This window comes from Mauremys reevesii, linkage group 9 (genome assembly GCF_016161935.1).
Source record: "Mauremys reevesii isolate NIE-2019 linkage group 9, ASM1616193v1, whole genome shotgun sequence".
Lineage (NCBI taxonomy): Eukaryota > Metazoa > Chordata > Testudines > Geoemydidae > Mauremys > Mauremys reevesii.
The window spans coordinates 44,939,556-44,959,997 of NC_052631.1; the positions used below are offsets into that span (position 1 = coordinate 44,939,556).

Sequence of the window (20,442 nt, forward strand, 5' to 3'; positions counted from 1 at the left end):
TGATTCTACGCAGTCATTTTAGTTGTGGATCTAACATGGAGTTTGCACTGGTTTTGCTGGTCCATGCTCTCCTGCTAGCAATGAAGGAAAATTGGCATCCCACATCTTTGATCCATCAACTTTTGTCAATAATGTAGACAATGTGTCAATAATGTGTGGGTATGGATGTGATAATCCTATCTTAACAGATTTTAACTACGTAGAAATCAAAACAAATTCTTTGTATCATTGCAATATTTGTAGCACTAAAATGGCTGAAGTGGAATGGACATTTACAAAATGATGTTGCATGTTCCTTACTTGAATTTTCTTTGTTTTTTCCTAAGTATTTTATATGATATTTTTCTAAATGTTACTAGATATCCAAATGGGGTAACCTGAGACCAGTTAAATATGCGCTATGGCAGAACTGTATAAAATAACTGAATTGAAAATTGCCTGGAATTACCTAACAGTGGTTTTAGTACAGCCGATAAGGTAGATTGTGTACAGCAAGTCCTCTACGAAAATGTCTGATATTTTTGCCAATAGTCATGCTGTGCTGCCATCTAGTGGCCATACTGAAAGAAGCATGAGTCTCATATTAAATGTGATAACCCTGAGCTGTCTCTTCATATGACATTACATGCCCACTGGCTGGGTGACACGAAGACATCCCCCGGTGCTGAATACCTATCCTCTGCCATATTTTCAGCCCCTCCAAGGTCTGTGGAGCACACGACAAGATCTACTGGCTGAAACTAGCTATCCCTATCACTAGAACTCCCTCCACCCTCCCCTGGCCAATCTCTGGGCCCAGGTTCTGGATATTTCATAGAATTAATTCTGGAGAACACTGACTAACCAGTGTGTGGGCTCTAGGAATGTGACAGGGAGGAAGTGCCCATCACAGCAGCCTTGCTGTCCTCCAACATGCCCTTCTTGGTGGTAGAAGGATCTGAATTAGTGACGCAGGCAAGATGAGAGAGTAAAAACAGGGAATTGAGGGACTGTTACCCAATGGAAACTCATGTGTGTTTGACACAGCTCCGAGTGAACCAAGATGAACCCATGGAAGACTATCCTATGAAGGCTGAGGACGGCAAAGAGGAGGATGCCAGCACCGCCGCCCGGCGTTATGGAGTGGGGCAGACAAGCAAGGACCAAATGAGGACCAATGTTATCAACGAGATCATAAGCACAGAGAGAGACTACATCAAACACCTGAAGGACATCTGTGAGGTAACCAGGCTGTGAAAGGAGAGAATAAGGGGCAGATAGAATGGGTGTGACCCAAATGCATGAACTGAACCCACCCCAGCCCCCACCCTACTAAGCTGTCTTGTGCTCTTCTCTCTCTAGCTGCAAATTACTCTTCTTCCCTTAAGAAAAGAACCCTCGGTTAGCAATTCTGATGGAATTGTCTCTCTGTCATATACCTGTCATATACCCTCTGCCTACCCCCTCTGTAATCACCGTGCATGTTCAGGAAATGGAGAATACTGATTCATTCCAGGAATATCCCAAATGCCCCTTTATTTGGAGCACAAAGAGGAGTCCTGATTAAATGTAATTAACTGAATTTCCCAAGCCAAGAAGACTAGAATACTAGCACCACTATATTCTTTATTAATAAATGGTGAGAGGTGGCATGATCAGAAATACCAGTTTTCATGCAAATCATATACTCATAGATCCAAACCCTGGGGAATGTTCGGCCTTCTGAACATGCTGAATATTCTGACATCTCCTTTAACAAGAGACATGCCATGTGGTGATAATTGGCGATAACAGCTTTGCATGGACATATGACCTTTCCTCCCCAAACACTTTGCGAAATACATACCTAAAACACCACTGAGCTGCATGGGATGGATGGAAGAAGCCAACTGGGGTGAAACATAGCACCCAACAGGGGAAACAGAGACAGTTTTATCCAAGGACACTAGTATATTCAAGCCCAGATCCTCCGCTTGTGTAAAACAGCATAACTCCATCAATGGAGCTATGTAGATTTATACCAGCAGAGGATCTGACCCTTTGGGTTTAACCAAAATATCTGGTACACATACTGTCACCTAGTTATTTACCGGAAAAGATTCTATAGCACAGGTTGTACCATTGAGCATGGGTTACAGTATCATCCAAGGCACGTTTCTGAGTATGGTTTGATTTCCAGGTGTGCCATTTTTAGGCATGGTACCTTCAGAAATAGTAATAAAAGGACAGCGGACTCATACTAGAAAGATATAGGGTTTTGATCTAAAACCCACTCCAGTCAATAAGAGTCTTTCATTGACTCCAGTGGTCTGTGGACCAGGCCCTTGACCAAGTACCCAACTCCCCTTGAAAATCTCACTTCCTCCCAGGGTTACATTAAGCAGTGCCGCAAGAGGGCTGACATGTTTACAGAAGAACAGCTGAAGACAATCTTTGGGAACATCGAAGACATTTACAAATGCCAGAAAAAATTTGTAAAAGCACTGGAGAAGAAATTCAACAAAGACCATCCACACTTGAGTGAGGTCGGCTCCTGCTTCCTGGAATACGTGAGTTGATTTGCAGTGTCTACGTGGGAGAAGGCTAGCTGGGGAGATGTTAGCTCGGGTGGGCCAGAAGAGAAGTCTGATATTTCTCTGATGGAATTTTTAAGCTTTAGGTTTTTTAGAATTAAATCTGTAGCCCTTCTGGTTGCCAAGAAGACCTTCCCAATGTGACTCAATAAAAAGCTGCCTTGCTGAGTGCAATACCTCTCCATTGGGGGTGTAAACTCTGTAGCCTAATGTTGCCATTTGCAGGCCAATATTTTAAGTGTTTCACTCCTGATCATTTCATCAGAAACATCCATCTGGGTAGGATAGGGGATAGAGTGGCCTGTGGAGTACATGGGATGTTGGACGCATCCTAGCCTGTCTGATAAGTAGCATGTACCATAATTTTTAATTGGCCTCAGCCAGGCAAACATATAGGACATTTATCAGATGGGCCTCTTCTCCCTCTAAGAGGAAACTGCGGGTTGGCATAATGGGAGTGGGCTGGAGGGCACATATAGCTCCATCATTGAGTGTATAGGCCTACCAGGGAGAGAAGTATATCAGCCTGCCTGGCAGTACTCACTACCAAAGGGCACCACTACCAAGGCCAGGGTGAGGCGTGGAAGAGACTAGTGGTTGCCTACCAGGACAGGTGGGTGGAGTCCCTTTATTGGGAAGCAGTGTAGGTACTGTAGTTGTTTTGGGCAGAGGGGCCTGCAGTGGGTAGAGGTTGGCTGAGATCTGCACTGTGCAGCATTTTCAGGGCCAGACCCTGATATGAGAGAGATTACCACTAGGGGTTGCCTTTTCATTCCCATCTCAGCAAACAGAGTTCCAGATTTACTCTGAGTACTGCAACAACCACCCCAATGCCTGCGTGGAGCTGTCCCGACTCACCAAAGTCAACAAGTATGTCTACTTCTTTGAAGCGTGCCGCCTGCTTCAGAAGATGATTGACATCTCTCTGGATGGGTTTCTGCTGACCCCAGTTCAGAAAATCTGCAAGTATCCACTGCAGCTGGCTGAACTGCTCAAATATACCAACCCCCAGCACAGGTAGGTGCAAAATGTCAGGGAATGGCTTAGACAGGCATGGGAATGGGCAATTTGAGTACAGTTGTCTCAGAGTTACAGAAAAATGATACTCATGGTAGCTGTATGTTATATTCACAATTGTTTAGTGTGCTCTCTTACCAGATATATCCTTTTCTATTAGGCAAACACTGAGCTTTCTCTACCTGTGTAGTAGATACCACCCAACTGTTTGTTTAGTATCATGTTCACTTCCTTATTTGAGCCCCAAGACTGATATTAGCACAGCCAATAGGCCTCATGAGTCAACTTGTGCTTCCTTTGCTGGCTGTGCAGGAGCACAGCACAAAATGCTGTAGGTCCTACCAAAACAGAGGCTGTTTGTCTGGGAATCTGAACAAAGCCTGAGTTAGAAGTATCATGTCTGAAAGGATGGGCTCTTCGGCCAGAATTAGCCAGGATGTCTGAGCAGCCAGGCTGTGGCTAATATTTCAGGGCATGAGGGGAGTGGTGGACTTGGTCTGCTGCTGTGCTATGGCCCAGTGGATTCATGGTGAACACAGACACACACCTTCAGGCATCTAGCCTGCCCTGCCTGCCTGCAATAACTGGGTACCATTGTGGAGATCTTCTCCATCACATCAGGGACATGCACAGTTCATACATTAAGTCTGGGCTGCTTCAGCCCCCTCTGCACAGGCACCCCCCCAGCTTTGAAACCTGTTCCTGGGACACACTGCATGGGGATGTTTGTTCCATGATTTTGATTTTATGGAGTCAAGGTAATAGGGTTAAAATATACCAGCTAGCTGTGTAGGGCCAGATCCTCAGTTAGTGGGAATCATTGCACTTAAAATGTCTTCAGTGGGGTTGTGCAAATTGCTGAGGATGTGGCCTTTTGGCTCTAGAGAACTTTCCCTAGGGCATCATAACAATTTTAAGGCATGGCAAACTTTGGGCCCGTATTTTTAAACAGAATCTCTTTACAGTTTTGACAGAATCTATTAAAATTCTCATAGCTCAACCATTGATCAACTGTTTTTATTAAGGAATAACAGTACGAGGGTGAAATGTGTCTCTTAATAATGCACCTGATATAACTAGAGTAACACAAATAAACCTGAAAATCTGTATTGGAGGAAAGTGATCATAGTGACACACTATGAATTGAGCTGGACTTTCAAGTTCCTAATGACCACACTGATGTTTCTCAGAATTACTTTATGTGTGTGTGGTGTTAAATTCATAAACACTGTGTTGTGAAACTAAGTATATCTGGAAGGGATTACTCAGAGTACATGCCACAGGGGGTGCTCTGAGATTTTGGAAATAGTGTGTGAGGCAAGACACTCCAGCCCTCTTCTTCCAGGGCTAGTGAGTGAGATGGTGGTAGCAGATGGTGTGTGGGTTGGTTGGGGGAGATTCTGTCCTATCACAAATAGATAATGCCTCCTGTTTGAAAGGGACCCATGCATTTCTAAACGGTCTTGGCCCATGTCTGACAACTAAATCTTCAAATGTAATGGCATGAAAATATTGTGACTTTAACAATTTCACTTAAAGAATTGTTTTTGTGTTGGACAAAATAGTGGCTTTAAATCTCCAGGGAAAACAGATACTTAGAATAACAAGTACTTTGCACCTGCTGGGTCAGATTTTCAGATACTCAGAGCTCACCATTCGGGTCTGGCTTTCCAAAGAACTCAGCTCCTTTCAAAATCTGACCTCTTATTTTCATGCCTAAATGAGAGATGAGTTCTTCTGAAAATGTGGCCCACAGGGCTCTCCGTGTGACATTCTTCAAGTGCTTTAGAAATACAACCCAAGTGAGTGGCAGAACCAGAAATAGAACCCAGATTTCCAGCTCTGTGCTCCAGTTCACTAGACTCTAGAGTTGCAGCACTTCTGGATTCCGCTCTGCTCGTGTAGACATGCCTAACAAAATCTGTTTCACCCTAGGGATTTTAAAGATGTTGAAGCTGCCTTAAATGCCATGAAGAACGTTGCTCGACTGATCAATGAGAGAAAGAGGAGGCTGGAGAACATAGACAAAATTGCCCAGTGGCAGAGTTCCATAGAGGACTGGGAGGTGAGGGGACTCAAGTGCCCCACAGAGTGAATGGGGCCCCCAAGTGATTATTTTATATGGCTCACTAGCCCAGTCACATTCTGTCACACTCATGCTTGTTGATTCACCTTCTCCTGATAGGGTTGGAGGAACTCTGAAAGACCTGAGCTAGCCTGATACCCTTCTACAGCTTTGTACAGCTCTCTGGGTCCTGTTTACCATACATCCTTGCTCTTTGCAGAAGGAAATTGGCACATGCTGCTTACTGAAATTCCAATAAATCATTTATTATTTGAACAATTTTCAAGCATTATTGAGGCAGGCAGAGTTGGCATCTAGTATTCTAAGCGACATCCTTGAGAGGGTTACCAGGCCCTGACAGATAAAATGGCATCTGAATTTTCCTATAGTATTTGTACATGCTCAGAAAAGCTCTTTTTAAAAACAGTTTTATTTATTTATTTTTAAATAAACAAAACTGCCTGTTTTCTAGAGCTGAGCAAATGTATTTTGATTAAATTATCCTCCCCCCCCCCCTCATCAGCTGGTGTAAACTAATGTAGCTCCTCTGAGGGCAGAGGATTTGGCTCAGCAGATGAGCAGATGATCCAGACCTGGCAAATGGGGCTGAATCCAGAACAAAATTTCATTTTCTGCATATGCCCAGCCAAATTGATGCTCAATGGATATGAAAGAGACAGCATCCCGCACTCTCATGGGAGGCAGGGATTGTGCTCCAGTGTTGTGATGGCATGAGATCGTGCTGTGATAACTGGACCTACAAATTTACCCTAATTGTGAGCTCAATTGTAAAATAGTATGTTTACCTTCATAAGATGTCACAATAACCAAGAACAACAAATGTTGATGGGAAAAGGTGCAAAAGGGAAACAGGCTGAATCAGTCCAAACCAAAAGGCCTCCTGATATAACTCAAGGAGTGTGTTAAGAGAAGTGTGTAACCAGAAATCAGTGAACCAAAATTGGTATGTCAGAAACTAGGCCTAACTGGTGAACAAAATAATGAGGGGATGCACTATCCACCCATAACTCCCTTTTGGAGGTCCTTAAAGAAAGAGACTCGGGGGGGGGGGAGGGGGAATTGGCTAATGGAGCAAGCTTCACCACCATGGCTGCTACTCCCCACCATCTCCTGGAACCCTGGGCCTTCATCATCCTGATCCTGGGGATGTCCTGAGCAGACCAGGCCAGGGAGAGCAATTTGGGGGACGTCACCACCACTACCGGCTCCAGCTGAATCCCAAACACCACCTGAGATGAAACAGGATTGGACTTTAACAGCAGCAGCTCCAGCTCATCTCAACTAACTTCTCTCTTCCCCAAAAGGACAGTTATGACCATCTTTGATACCATCTAAGAGATGTCAGACAAGGGGGCTTTTCCTTCTAAAAACTCTCTCCAGCTAAGAAAGGGAACAAGAAATCTTCTTAAAATGAAAGCCTTACTTAATGCTTTATATTTCAACTGCTTTAACTGTTTTTCCTTCTTCTCTATGTCTTTAATGAAAAGCTAAGGATTTTTAATGGTGTGTTTGCCATAGTACTAAGCAGGCTGAGGTCTCTGCATACTAAACCCTGAACCTTGTTTAACGCTGTTGAGTGTTGGACAGTGACTGAGTTATGTTAATGCCTTTGGCCCATTTATTCCATCTAAATTCATACAACAGCTCCCGCTCCTTTTTCACTCCATCCACATTCACAGAGAAGGCCTGCATCCAGGATGCATCAATTTTGGTTCACTGATTTTTGGTTGCACGTTTCTCTTGTTTACCAAGCATGATCTTAACTCCTTTAGTTATACCAGGAGGCCTTTTTGTTTGGACTGATTCAGTCTGTCTCCTCTTTGCACTTTTTCCCATCAGCATTTGTTGTTCTAGGTCATTGTGACATCTTATGGACTTTCACCTAAGATCCAGGATGGTAGGTCAGGACCACACCATTTAACCAATCAAGCCCAGGCGCTCAATCAGGTTGAATTATTGTAATTCTTGGGACAAATTGACATGCTCTTTGTGGTGCTGCTGCCAGGGTGAAGACGTCCTAGTCAGAAGCTCAGAACTCATCTATTCTGGGGAATTAACCAAAATCTCTCAGCCTCAAGCGAAGAGCCAGCAGAGAATGTTCTTCCTCTTTGATCACCAGCTGGTCTGCTGTAAGAAGGTAACTTGAGGAGCCTGTCTCTACCTCTGTTGATTGATATGCCCACTGAAGTCAAATTCCACCTCAGTTCAGTTTTACTTTTTACATTTCCCTCCCCAGAATATCTTTAAAGAGGGCCAGTATGTAGGTTGGCAGGCTAAAGCTAGACATGTCTGTTTTTCAGTCAGGGGGCTGGAGTTGCGTATGTGCGTACACAGCAATTTTTTCCTGCCATGCTGGTCTGCTGTGCACTTGATTGCAGACGATAAATGGAAGTAGTGGGCTCTTGGCAGGCAGGTCTTCTGCAGTGAGAGAGGAATAGGGTGACCAGATGTCCTGATTTTATAGGGACAGTCCCAATTTTTGGGTCTTTTTCTTATATAGGCTCCTATTACCCTCCACCCCCCCATCCTGATTTTTCACACTTGCTGTCTGGTCACGCTAGAGAGGAAAGCTGGGCATTGGTTTTTGTAGGATCAGCGTGAGGCTTAATTTTAAAAAAATCAAATGCATCAACATTGCCATCGCTATTTTTTCCCTCATCTAACACGGTTGTCATCAGCAGGAATTTAGGGCCAGATTACTGAAATGGTACTCAGAAGACAAAATGGCTGTGGCTGGATACTTAACTTCCAGATCAATCAGTTCGGATACACTGCTCTCATAGGGAAAGTGTGGCATGTTACAGCTCCTATATTGGATTGTAATGAACCCAAGGAGAAGGTGTATTTAAATAACAAGAGGGATCACAGTCCTTAAAGCGGCCTGCCTTCCCTTTAGGGCCAGACCCAAAGCCCACTGAAGTCAATGAGAATCTTCCACTGACTTTGGCTCAGGCTCTAAGTGAGGATGGAACAACACATTTCACTTGGGGTCTTGCCTTTTGGCACTTTCCCCTGGATGGGTAGTATTGAAAGATCAGTTTTGTATTTTGTTCGGGGGAAGCACAATGTGCCCCACAGACCCTTTCCTCCCCATATGTTGTTCTTTATTGAAAGCTTTTTCAGAGTTCGAGCTAATTCACAGACCTGATTTTCAGGGTTGCTGACAGAGGTGAAAGTAAGCTGGTACGGGCCGGTATGGAGGACCAGTAAGAAAAGGAGACTGCCTGAGGGAGAGAGAAGCCTGACCCTGCATAAGAATAGTTTAAACTCAGCTGTTCCCTGAGTGGTTCAGCCCTCGGGGTTAGGAGTGGTTTCTGGCATCCTTGTTAATTTCACTCACAGTAGCTGTGGGGAGGGTGTGTTTGACCATGGCAGAAGAAGTCCTTGTCTGCCCCCGGGATGAGGGGATCTTGTCTCCAATACTAATATACACAACAAATACAAGCATTTGGCTGCACAGCTTAAATCCAGAGCTAATAAAAGCAGGTGGAAGGGGAAAACTCACTGTCACATTGGTTTCTCGTCTCCTCCCTCCCCCTCCTCCAGCCAGGCTGCAGACAAGGCTCTGCATTCCTCCCCCCCTTGCCCCCCCCAGCAGGGGTTCTCCTCTAGGCTCTAGCTTGCAGGGTTAGAAGCCGTTTCTGGCATCCTTGTTAATTTCACTCCCAGTTGTTGTTGTTGGGGTGGGGGGGAAGGATGTGTGTGACCATGGCAGGGGTAGTTCTTTTCTGCCCCCGGGATGAGGGGATCTCCTATACACAAAAAACACAATCAAAATCAGGAACCATTTCCAAGTTCAAATCTATCCCATTCCCTCCCCAGCAGAGGATCATGGTTGTGATGTCCAAACTGCTTGCAGATCCTCTTTGAAATGTTACTGAACCATGCGGGGAACAGCTGAGTTTAAACTGTTCTTATGCAGGAGGCAGGCTTCCCCCTTGCTCAGCCAGTCTCCCTGCTGCAAGCTAGAGGGTAGCCCCTGCAGCTGCTGCTCAGTGCCAGGCAGGGAGAAAGCATGGAGCCTAGTGTCCGCAGCCTGGCTGGAGGAGGAGGGAAGACACAGAGAAAAATGTGACAGTGAGTTTTCACTTTTTCAGGCTTATTCCAATAGTAAAGTTTTATTACAGACAGTACTGGTAGTAGTAATAGTAGCTTTATTTTCTCTATCTATGTCATGCAATGGGAGGGATCCATGAAGTACATAGGAGAGGTGGGTTGCTTGCGATTGGACCATATGGGTAAGAAATGTAAATTACTTTCGCCCCTGCCCAAACCCCAGGGCTCCCAGCCGCCTCTGCAGCTGGTAGCTTCGGGGGTGATTTAAAGGGCCCAGCTCCTAGCTTCAGCTGAATCCCCGAGCCCTTTAAATCCTGATTTAAAAGCCTGGGGATTTAAAGGCCCCACCTCTTCTGATAGAGGCCACGCCTCTTCCAGTTGAGGCCTGTCCCCCTCCACAGGACTCTGAAGTACCGGCAAGTCCTTTAAGTTACTTTCACCCCTGGTTGCTGAGCACTACAAGCTGCAGGTGATGTCAAAGAGCTCAGCACTGCTGAAAACCGGGCCCCCACATAGTAGGCCAAGCATCACCTGGCTTGTTTTCATTGGGAATGCTGGCTGGTCACAGCTACATGTGTAAATGCAAAGACTCAGATGTGGTTGTGACCTAGTGCGAAGGGAGACAGGGCTCTTCCTACAACACGTCCGAAGTGACCACACCAAAGCTTTTCACTGAGCGCATGCCCAATTTCACTGTACCCACAATTCCTTACCTCCAGTGACTTAAACGAACGCGGGCCTTGCCTCAGACACTAGGCTGGCTGTATTTTCACCAGCAACATTAGCAGGAAAATCCAATCCTGCATTTTGTGGCTTCTGGAGATAGACTGTAGGGGCCAAATCCTGCTCCATTACACTGTCCTCAATCTGGAGTAACAACATTGACTAGTTGTCTGGTGTCGTGAGTACCCAGAGTCACCGTGTCAGGGCAGTGACAGGAACCCGTGCCTGCCTTTCAGACATCCTGGACAGTGACAGTGAATTACAGAAGCACTCTAGTGCAGTTGATAGTAGTGGCAGCGGGGGTGAAAGTAACTGCAGACACTTACCGGTACGGGGCTGGGGGGGCTCCAGCCCCCGGAAGGGGCGGGGCCTCAGGTGGAAGGGGCGAGCCTGGGGAGTCAGCATCCCCCAGCCAGCCCTTCCAGGCTGCCTGGCCCGCACCGCCCAGGGCTCCAGTGGCAATTTAAAGGGGCTAGGGCTCTGGACACCGCTTTAACGTCCCTGCTCCTTTTGCCTCCCCTGTCGGTGGCCCTGCCGGTACGGACCCTACCAGCAGGGCCGCTGACGGGGGAGGCAAAAGGGGCAGGGACATTAAAGCGCCGTGGCAGCACTTTAATGTGGGCTGCCTACAGGCCGGTGCAGGTTCTTACCAGTATGCCATACCGGCTCACTTTCATCCCGAGTGGCAGTACGTATTATCACACTGCTGGAAGTGTAGTCCTGCCCAAACACATGCTCCATCAGCTACAGAAACTGTTCCTGGGCCCTCCCAGCTTGTTATAAGACTGCAGCCAGCATCAGAAAGTGAGTTCCAAAAAGCCACAGTAGGGCGAAGAGGCCTAGGTGTCATTGCTTTTTCTCATAAGGCAGTGGTGCACATCAGCAGGTAACAGGTCATCTGTTGTGGCTAGGAAGAGAAAGGAAGTGTGTGGAAATTGGATATAGTTACAATGAAAATAATCTCTTATAGGATCTCCTGCGCCGGGACATCCTCTATTATAAGAGTCGGATCAACATGGATGACATGGAAATAGTGGACATGGAGGATGGAAAGGATAAGGACTTCAATATCAGTGTTAAAAATGCATTCAAGCTGCTCTGCAGGGACCCTGAGGAAGTCCACTTATTCTGTGCAAAAAAGCCTGAACAGAAACAGCGCTGGCTCAAGGCATTCGAGAATGAAAGGAAACAGGTTCAGCTTGACCAGGAGACTGGTATGGCAAGGCTGTCTGTGTAGCAGGGCCCTCCATCACGCTGAACACAAATGTGTGCGAATGCAATACATGCCCTTCCAGCCCAGGGCTGGGCTGCAGATGTATATATTTTGCATGATGTTTCTTTTCCCCTCTGCTCATCATACAAAGAATAGAGCAGAAAGCAAGCACTGAAATGAGGTCTCAGGGAGCTGCTAAAATCTTTTGCTTAGCCTGCTTGAACCATTAAATAGTAAGTTATGTTAGTTTTGAATTATTCTTCCCACTGGCAGGGTTAGAGACAGACTCGTCAATAGCCCAACACAAGATTGATCCAGGATTCTATACATGACCACATGTTCTCTAGGGGGCAAATCCATCTCACTGTTTTCATACTTGGTGTAACGTGACTAGGGCCATATAAGCAGGGCCAGCCCAGTGCGCCAAGAGTGCAGGCCATATGGTAGGCTGCCCCTGACCATGCTAACCAAGGAGGCAGGGAGAACTGAGTGGGGGTGTAGTGAGGCACATGTTGCAATTGCTAAAAATTGGCAGAGTGCTCTGGGCAGCATACGCTCTCCGTCAGCGCCAGGGGCAATTCTGGCAGAATTCTACCCAGAATGTGTCCCGGGGCTCCTGCAGCAAGGCAGACCCCAATGTGGGGCTGTGCCTGAAGAGCACAATCAAATCCATAATGATGTGTTCATCCCCACACTTCCCTATTCTGATCTATGCCGTGAGCCCTGCTGTTTGTAGGAGGAAGTAGGTGGAGCCCTAAGCGGTACAGCTGCTAACAGGTTCGGTTTTGTCTTTAAGGTTTTTCAATCACAGAGGTGCAGAAGAAGCAGGCGATGCTGAATGCCAACAAACAGCACCACACCGGAAAGCCTAAGGGTGAGTGTGGCCCTTTCTTTTTCTCCTAAGCACATCAGCACATCTAAAAACCTGACTTCAAATAAGCTTTGGCTGATCAATGCATTAATTGCCCCCTCCCCTAGCTTGTTCATCTTTGGGAGCTTGGTAAGTGTTACTCTTCTCCTACCCCTGGGGGGGGTAGGTTTTAAGATCTTTATTCCAGTGGCACAGGGGTCACTTGGTGTGGTAGAGAAAAAAAGTGGGCAGAGAAATTAAGGAGAAGCAATTGCCCCTGTTTTAGCAATAGCCATTCTGATTTTCTGTCGCTCCAGGTTTATGGAGCCTAGGAACAAACCTGATCAAAATTAAGAATAAAAAATATAAGCTGTAAATTGGATCAGCATATACAGTTCGGAAAACAAATATTTTAGTGAAGTCAGGTTTAAATAAAAATCGAGATTCACTGATAAACGTGCCCCCCATTAAGCAATCTGAACTTGTTGATAAACAGGTGAGCAACATTTCAGCATAACTTCCCAGTGACAGAATTTTTGTTTATAACAATATTTACAGTTTGTTATTCCGCATGTTAAGGTAGCATTTCAGTATTAAATAAAGAACACAGTGTTAAGAGTTAACTTCCAGTTCAGATCCCAATAGGAGTCCATAGCTAAACACAATGCTAAGGAATCTCACAGCGACTGTAGACTTTGAAAATAAACCAGACTCTAGTGCCATCCAGTCAATAAACCCTCTTAGCTGGATGGGAGACGTGACTGGTCACAAACTTTGATCCATCTCCCTACTCCTACTGTTAAGAGGGAAATGACTAATGTTTTTCACTGGTGGGTCTGGTTCCACTGGGGTTAAACAGGAATGTTAAAGATGGGGGTGACTAACACCTCACTAACTGCCTACTACCATATTGAGAGCTATTGTTCTTCTGGGTGAACTAGGAAATGCAGTTTTATCAGTATGTAATATTTTTGCTGGATCAAGCCCTTCATCACTGATGGATGAGAAAGAAAATACAGAGAAAGAGTCATGACAGGGAAATAGGATCCTGGTGAAATTAATTGAACTGTCCGCAAGCTGTGGAAATTACTCAGCACTCTATTTTTCGATTGCCTCCCATTACATGGAAATGTTCCCAGAACAAGCTGATTTTACTGTATGTGATTAGTGTCAATGAAGTGACGCTAACAAAGCTCTGAGATAGGCCAGCTGGTAGGCTCAGAGAGGTGGGAAATTGCAGTACAATTCTCACCAGGTTGAAGACTTGGCAGCCTTAGCCGGTGAGATTCAGCAACCCAATATTTCCTGGCTACAAGGGCCATTGTGTGTGTCTAATCATTGGCTCATATTCCAAAACCCCAAGTACAGTTCAAGGTAGCTAATACAATTGGCAGCTTCTATTTATGAGATTGTTGGATGGCATCTGGCTGGAGACTGGAATCCCCCCCTCAGCCCTAGAAGCCGGGTCTCTCAGCAATTTGAATGGGGCAGCTTGCAGGAAGGGGAACTCTTGGGGAAGTGAAAAGGGTTTAGGTTGAGGCCTTTGGGACAGGGGCAGTCTCTCTCTGTATGTTTGTGTGGTATTTGGCACAGTGTTGGTGCTACCACAATAGAACAGTTAATTAAATACCCGCCCTTTGCTGTACATGGGGATAGGCTAGATGCAGATGATGTGTTCTTCAACAGCGTCAGTAGGCACCCAGGACAGAAAGCAGCAGCCTAACGGGAGGTTTAGCAGTAGCCGAAGGGAGGATGAGCTCTATGAGTTGCAGGGAAGTTTCCCCTCCTTATGCCTGTCCTGCCCTTCATCATGGACGCTGCCTCCAGGTGAAGATTCACAGAACTGCCCTGGGAAACCAGACTTTGTGGCGGCACTCCCTCTACTGTAGCTTGCCAAGGAATTCAGTCTCTTACCTTTCTATGGTTCCCTGGGTATTGTGTGGGAATTAAACACAGGCTGGCAGTTTATTTTACAGCACTGCAAAAATCCAAGAAGGACAGTTCGCTGTAACCCAGACTTGGAGCCAGATCTTGCCAAGTATCATGGGAGTTTGGAAACAGGAGCCAGATCCAGTTGGCGTAGGCTGCCCAGTCTCTCTCTGGCGCAGTGAACCAAAGCCTGGTCTACACCGAAAACTTAGGTCAACCTAGCTAGGTCACTCAGGGATGTGAAAAATTCACCCGAGAGAAGCCGTTAGTCCGATCTGAGCCCCAGTGTAGACAGCACTAGATTGATGGAGGAATTCTTTTGTCGACCTAGCTACCGCCTCTTGGATAAACTACAGTGATGGAAAAACCCTTTCCATTGTTACACAATGGTGCTACGGCTGCAGTGCCATAGCTGTGCCATTATAGTGTCTGTAGTCTAGACAAGCCCCTAACTCCAAACACTACTGAACCCCGAGGGCTTCCAAATCCATACCTATATCTAAATGCTGTGGACTGGGCCCTCTGCTCAGTAAGACTTTGCAACTTCTAAACATTTAAAAATACGTGCATATTTACAACCTGCCACACAGGCTAATGTGCTCAGGTGCGGGTCAGTTAACCAGGCTCCCAAGCATTCAGAATTGGGTGCTGTTTAAGTTTGTCAGCAGTAGAGCACTGTAATGGGCCTGGCATGTCTACACTGCAAAGAAAAATTCATGGCAGGCCCATACCAGTTGACTCAGGCTTAGGCTTTGGGGCTGTTTCATTGCAGTGTAGACTTCTGGGCTCGGGGTGGGAGGGTCCCAGAGTTTGGGTTGTAGCTCAGAAGTCTACACTGCAACGAAACAGCCCCGAGAGCCCGAGTCAGCTGGTACGGCCTGCTGAGGCTTTTCCTTTGCAGTGTAGACATGCCTTAAGTGTCCAGCTTTGTCCTCACATTGCTGCGCGTGGCTGCAGGCCACATTCTGAGGGCATGCGAGCGTCTCTGAATTCCAATCAACATTTGGGGCACTCCTAGACTATCAGCTTAATCCCCAAACTGCCTTTGGGGTTAGATAACTCAAAACAGAGTCATCTGTAAGTGGCTGTTACTTATCATGGCTAACTCTGCCTCAGCTTTGAGAATGACTGTGTGGGAATCGGCCTTGGGACTGTACCAGTATAATGTTTGCTTTTCCCTGTCTCATGGTCTAAACAGCTGTCACCAGGCCCTACTATGACTTTCTGATGCGTCAGAAGCACCCTACCCTTCCTACCAACCTCCCCCAGCAGCAAGTCTTCATGCTGGCAGAGCCCAAGCGCAAGCCCTCGAACTTCTGGCAGAACATCAGCAGGCTGACACCCTTTCGGAAGTGAGGGGCAGCTCCCTATTGTGCCTGAATCCCTTCTGAGAAAGCACTTTAGCCATCAGTTCCAGCTGACGGACCCCCGGCTCCTCCACCCCTCTGTTTGCAAAGGATGGCGCATGCTCCTTCCTTCCCTATTTATTCTGCAGACTGACTGTACTTGAATGGGTCCGAAATGGGACACTGTGTTGCGTGTTTTTGTGCCAGTCAAAGTGAGCCAGCCCTGCACAACACTCGGGAGCCATACAAACCCCCAGGAAGAGCTCACGACAGGATGGAGCCTGAACTGTTTTTCATCTTACCCTTGTTGTCAGCTGCATCTTGAACCAATCCTCCCAGCTGTGAACATTATTGCTGTCTGACAACTGCCAGAGAGACTCTAGCCTTCAGCCAACTTGGCTGCCCATGCAGAGATGGCAGTTTGTCCATTCCAACACCTGCCTGCTTGGTGTCTACTGAGCATGCTCAGAACCATGGTTCATTGTTGCTGATGTTATGCACTTTTGGGGGGACTAAACCCTTCCTTTCACTGCCCCAATCCCCAAGTTCATCTTCAAAGAAATTATCTTACTACACGTTTAACAGACTGATTAGCCTTTATTGGCTCTCAGAGAAGGCAACAATGATATCGCTGTGCCCTTTTTCTTTTCCTTAGGTCAACACACCGCTGAACCATAGTCCGTTAAATGGTGCCAATCAAACCCACAGCATGAGTGAAGTACATGCATCTTGCAACCTAGTTGATTTTCTTTGAGTTATGTAAAAAAAAAATGAGTTAGGAAAAAAATGTGCCTAAAATAAATACTGTTGTCAGCTCCTTAGACTCTTCCCCCTGTCACTCTGCCATATTTCCTGGCCAATGAAAATGTTAAACATTTGTAATGTGTTTATTTATGGCAAATACAGAACTGTGTATTTTGTAAGTTTGTAATCAGTCCTGTCAGATGTTGTTAACTTGATGCCTGTTTGTCTGTCTTTCTTTTTTTTGTTAACAAAAAACAAAGGCCAACATCTGCAAACTTAATTCCCTTAAGTTAAGGTCCTAACTCCACAGTTGAGCACCTTCATACAAAACGGATGGATTTTTCCAAACCAGAGAACATGTACAGCCCCCGCATATTGAGGCATATTCCAGGTTGCCGGCACCTTTGAAAAAAGAAATCAGGCTATTTATAAGGTGCCTAAATGTGGAATTAAGAGCTTAGCGGTTTGTAAATTGTGGCCAAAAAGAATTCATTTAATCCTTGGTTAGTAAAAGGAAAGATTTGCCTTACAATAGTGAAAGAGTTAGAAGCCATAAGGACTGAATTCCATAGCTTAGGAGAAGTTGCGGGTGGTTGTAAGGAAAACACCCATTCGTTCCAGCGTGTTGCTATTGTGAGTAAGCACTAACTGTCTGCAAAGCTCAGAGTTCCAATGTTTGCTGATACTGTAGCTGACTGAAGTCTGGTTATCCAGGGATATCTGAATTCAGTAGCATGTACAAAGTCATTCTTGCACTATATCTTTCCCCTAGCCAGGGGCTACATTTAATTTCATAAAGAAACTTGTAAAAGTGACTTACAGCCCATGTTTGTGTCTTACGCGTACATGTCTGTCGGTGTGGTCCTCGTTCGGCCTCCTCACAATCCTAGCTGCTTGTTCTCCTTGCTACATAGGTGGCCATGTGTCACTAGAGGCCACTCTGGAAGTGGCATCTTTCAAAGTCCTCCTGGGGATGGCATATCTGTCAAGAGATACAGAGGAACCTGGAAATATTCTAGTCAGTTGGAATTGAGTGCTCAAGTCTGCCAGTGGAATTAAAGGCCATCTTCCAAATTCCTGTCCTATCCCTTGACAGGTTACAGCACTGAATTTCCTGACATCAGCCGGGCACTTCAAAGCAAGGGCATCGTTCATGCTGGTCCATTTCCTATCGATACCTTGTATTTAAATAAGCTGCAGTGGATGCCTGAGCCCTGTATTTCTGTTTTGCTTCTCACGAATGAGATGGGAACGCCATTCCAAGATGTAAAAAATTGCCTGAGAGAACTTATATGTAGCCATACAGCAGCTGTATAGCCCAGTACAGAGACTGTCATGGGGTGTGGAATTTCCGTGAACTTGCTGCAAAGGTCACCACCCTTTATAACTGCAGGCACACGCACAATTTCCTCAGGCCCAGGAGACCCCTATTTTGCAATCCTCTCTGTGAATGCTGAACTTTTCAGCTGAAGGACAAATCTCTGCACAAGGTAATTTTTCCAAGTCATGGGGAAAGCATAAGGTTTAAATACCATGACGGAGCCAAATTTCAAAAGGGTCCTCAAAACTGGTCTTCTGATTGTCTGGGCAACACTGCACCAATTGCAGGAGCATAATCTGTCACTTCTGCAAATGCATCTTCAACTACAGGTAAACAGGTCCCTTAGAAAACTTTACTATATTCAGAATAACATACCCTGAAGACTATTGGTGTGACAAATATTCCTTTTAATACTTGTTTGCAGTGTTGCTGTAGCCATGTTGGACCCAGGCTGTGAGACACACAAGGTAGGTGAGATAATAGCTTTTATTGGACCTAACTTGATTATGACACTTTGGTTACCTTCTCCAGACCTGAGGAAGAACTCTGTGAAGCTCAAAAATGTCTCTCTTCCACCAAAAGAAATTGGTACAATGAGATGTTACACCTCACCCACCTCGTCTCATTTCTTTTTATAATCAGCTAGCCTAAGCTTACAGCAGGAACTATTTCTTTTACTAATGCTTTGGCCTTTTGCTTCTCTTGGTTGCAATACCTGATGATAGTCTTCCTGATGGTTTCCTCTTGCCCATCCAACTCTACTCCGACTCGCTATGGGAACCAGAACTAAGCTAGCAACAGCCATGTCCTAATACCAGGGCTGACTGGTTGGAGCACGCCTGGTTTCACTGGCCACGAGTGGACATGGATTTTTTCCTCAGCCAGCCACTCTGCTAGAACCCAGGCATAGACTTGGCCCTTTAGCAAAGACTTGCTAAGAAGAAATGTCTGTGCCAGCAGTTAGAGACCTACAAATGGATCCACCGCTGGCCGGACTTTGTTCAGAGTAGGTCTAGATGGCATACTGATGAAAACACCAACAGCCAGTCTAAATTAGTGCTGCTGCTGTTGAATGCTCGAGGCTAGTATGGTTTTTACTGAGTCTGTCTCTACATAAGCCAAAATCTGAAGCGCTATTCACTACTACTAACTTGCCCTAGGGACAACCAATGTGATCCTGCCTTGGGCTTTCAAGTACATAGTAGACTGTGAACATGCAGGCCCTGGCTACCTTAGGCCCTGTCTACATTTTCTAATCATGTCCCACTGTTGCTTACACAGGTGCCCCTGAGTTAGCAACCTAGGAAGCACTCATGTAGCTGTGCTGCTGCACAGTTTCTTTTAAAAAGCATGTCCTGAGTAGGTCTAAAGACCTTGGTACTAAACACACCAACAGCAGCCTAACACCAGTCAGACCTGTTCAGCGCTGGCTTACCTGAGATGGTGTTAAAACCTGCAGCCATCACACTAGGGCCCCTAATGTTGCTAACACTGGTGGAGCTGAAGAAGCATTAGCAATGGTATTTTCAGTGAATGTCCCCACAGGGCCTCAGGATCTATGGCTGGCATGATTACAAACCTTGTTAAGAAGCTGGGCTAGGCTGTATCTGCTCTAACTCCTCCATCATTGCTACCCATAGGGCATCATGGGTGAATTATGTAGACACCCCAGACTACTATACCCACTTTCAAAATTGCCTTTCAACATGATCACAAGCCCCTGTAGGGTGGGGGCCTGAAAATGCAACTTCATCCTAACATTTTGACCCACTCATCATTCGCCTTGGTAACAATCCATTCCTCTTGGGTTAGTGCGGTAAATGTTCTGCCTGCTGCTTTATCACAGCAGTAACCATGTTACTGCTGCACTGGGCTTCATCTTTGAATACAAGCTTGCAATGGATGTCACATGAGTCATCGTTCCCCATACACGTACTGCCTTTGGGGTTCACCTGGCTAGGGAACTGAATCACAATATAGCAATGGAATTACTCACAGAAATCAGGATTGTAGAAAAGGGCCCTTTATCCACCAATTAGAAGAGGATTCACACTGATCTCCCAGTATCCTAGTTCATTTAACTGAGCTGATGCTGATTTCCTGCCTTGAAGCATCTTTGCGGCATTCAGGTTGCCACACTTCACAGGCTTATCACAGCCAGAACTGGATTGTGTTGCAGAAAGATTCGGCTTGACAAAAGGCACTGTTCTTTTTCTGTTTACCTGTCATGTCTGCATCTCTTCTCCTTCCCCCCTACCCCCCACAATATGTCTTGTTTTGATTGGCCAGGAAGAAAATAGATTGGCATGTAAGTGGTGATTTTCTGACCATGACTGTTTCATGATACATAGCCTGGGGAGCTGATTTGTCCTGGTTTTAAACTCAGTTTTAATTTCTAAAGCCAGTCAGCCTTGGGATATAGGCTAACTTCATACACTGGTATAAATTGCGGTAATTCCACTGAAGTATAGAACCAGTCTAAGGGAGAGGAGGAGTCTTGAAAAAACAATTTTTTAAGTGACTTGCTGTCCTATTGTCCTCATAGACATAATCTGAAGAGTCTGTTTTACTTGTCTTGGTTCACACCTAGTTAGCGCACACTACA

General features: G+C 45.8%; 1 protein-coding gene across 1 annotated transcript in view; it reads left to right on the top strand.

Moving 5' to 3' along the window:
- The window catches only part of ARHGEF4 (Rho guanine nucleotide exchange factor 4), a 330,462-nt gene extending 313,131 nt beyond the window's left edge, over nt 1–17,331 (top strand). The window contains 9 exon segments of the mRNA XM_039487676.1: nt 1,027–1,221; nt 2,349–2,528; nt 3,337–3,569; nt 5,505–5,634; nt 7,661–7,792; nt 11,405–11,648; nt 12,444–12,521; nt 15,625–15,722; nt 15,725–17,331. Coding sequence (XP_039343610.1) covers nt 1,027–1,221; nt 2,349–2,528; nt 3,337–3,569; nt 5,505–5,634; nt 7,661–7,792; nt 11,405–11,648; nt 12,444–12,521; nt 15,625–15,722; nt 15,725–15,817 — 1,383 coding nt within the window. The 3' untranslated portion in view covers nt 15,818–17,331.
- The last annotated feature ends 3,111 nt before the right edge of the window (nt 17,332–20,442 follow it).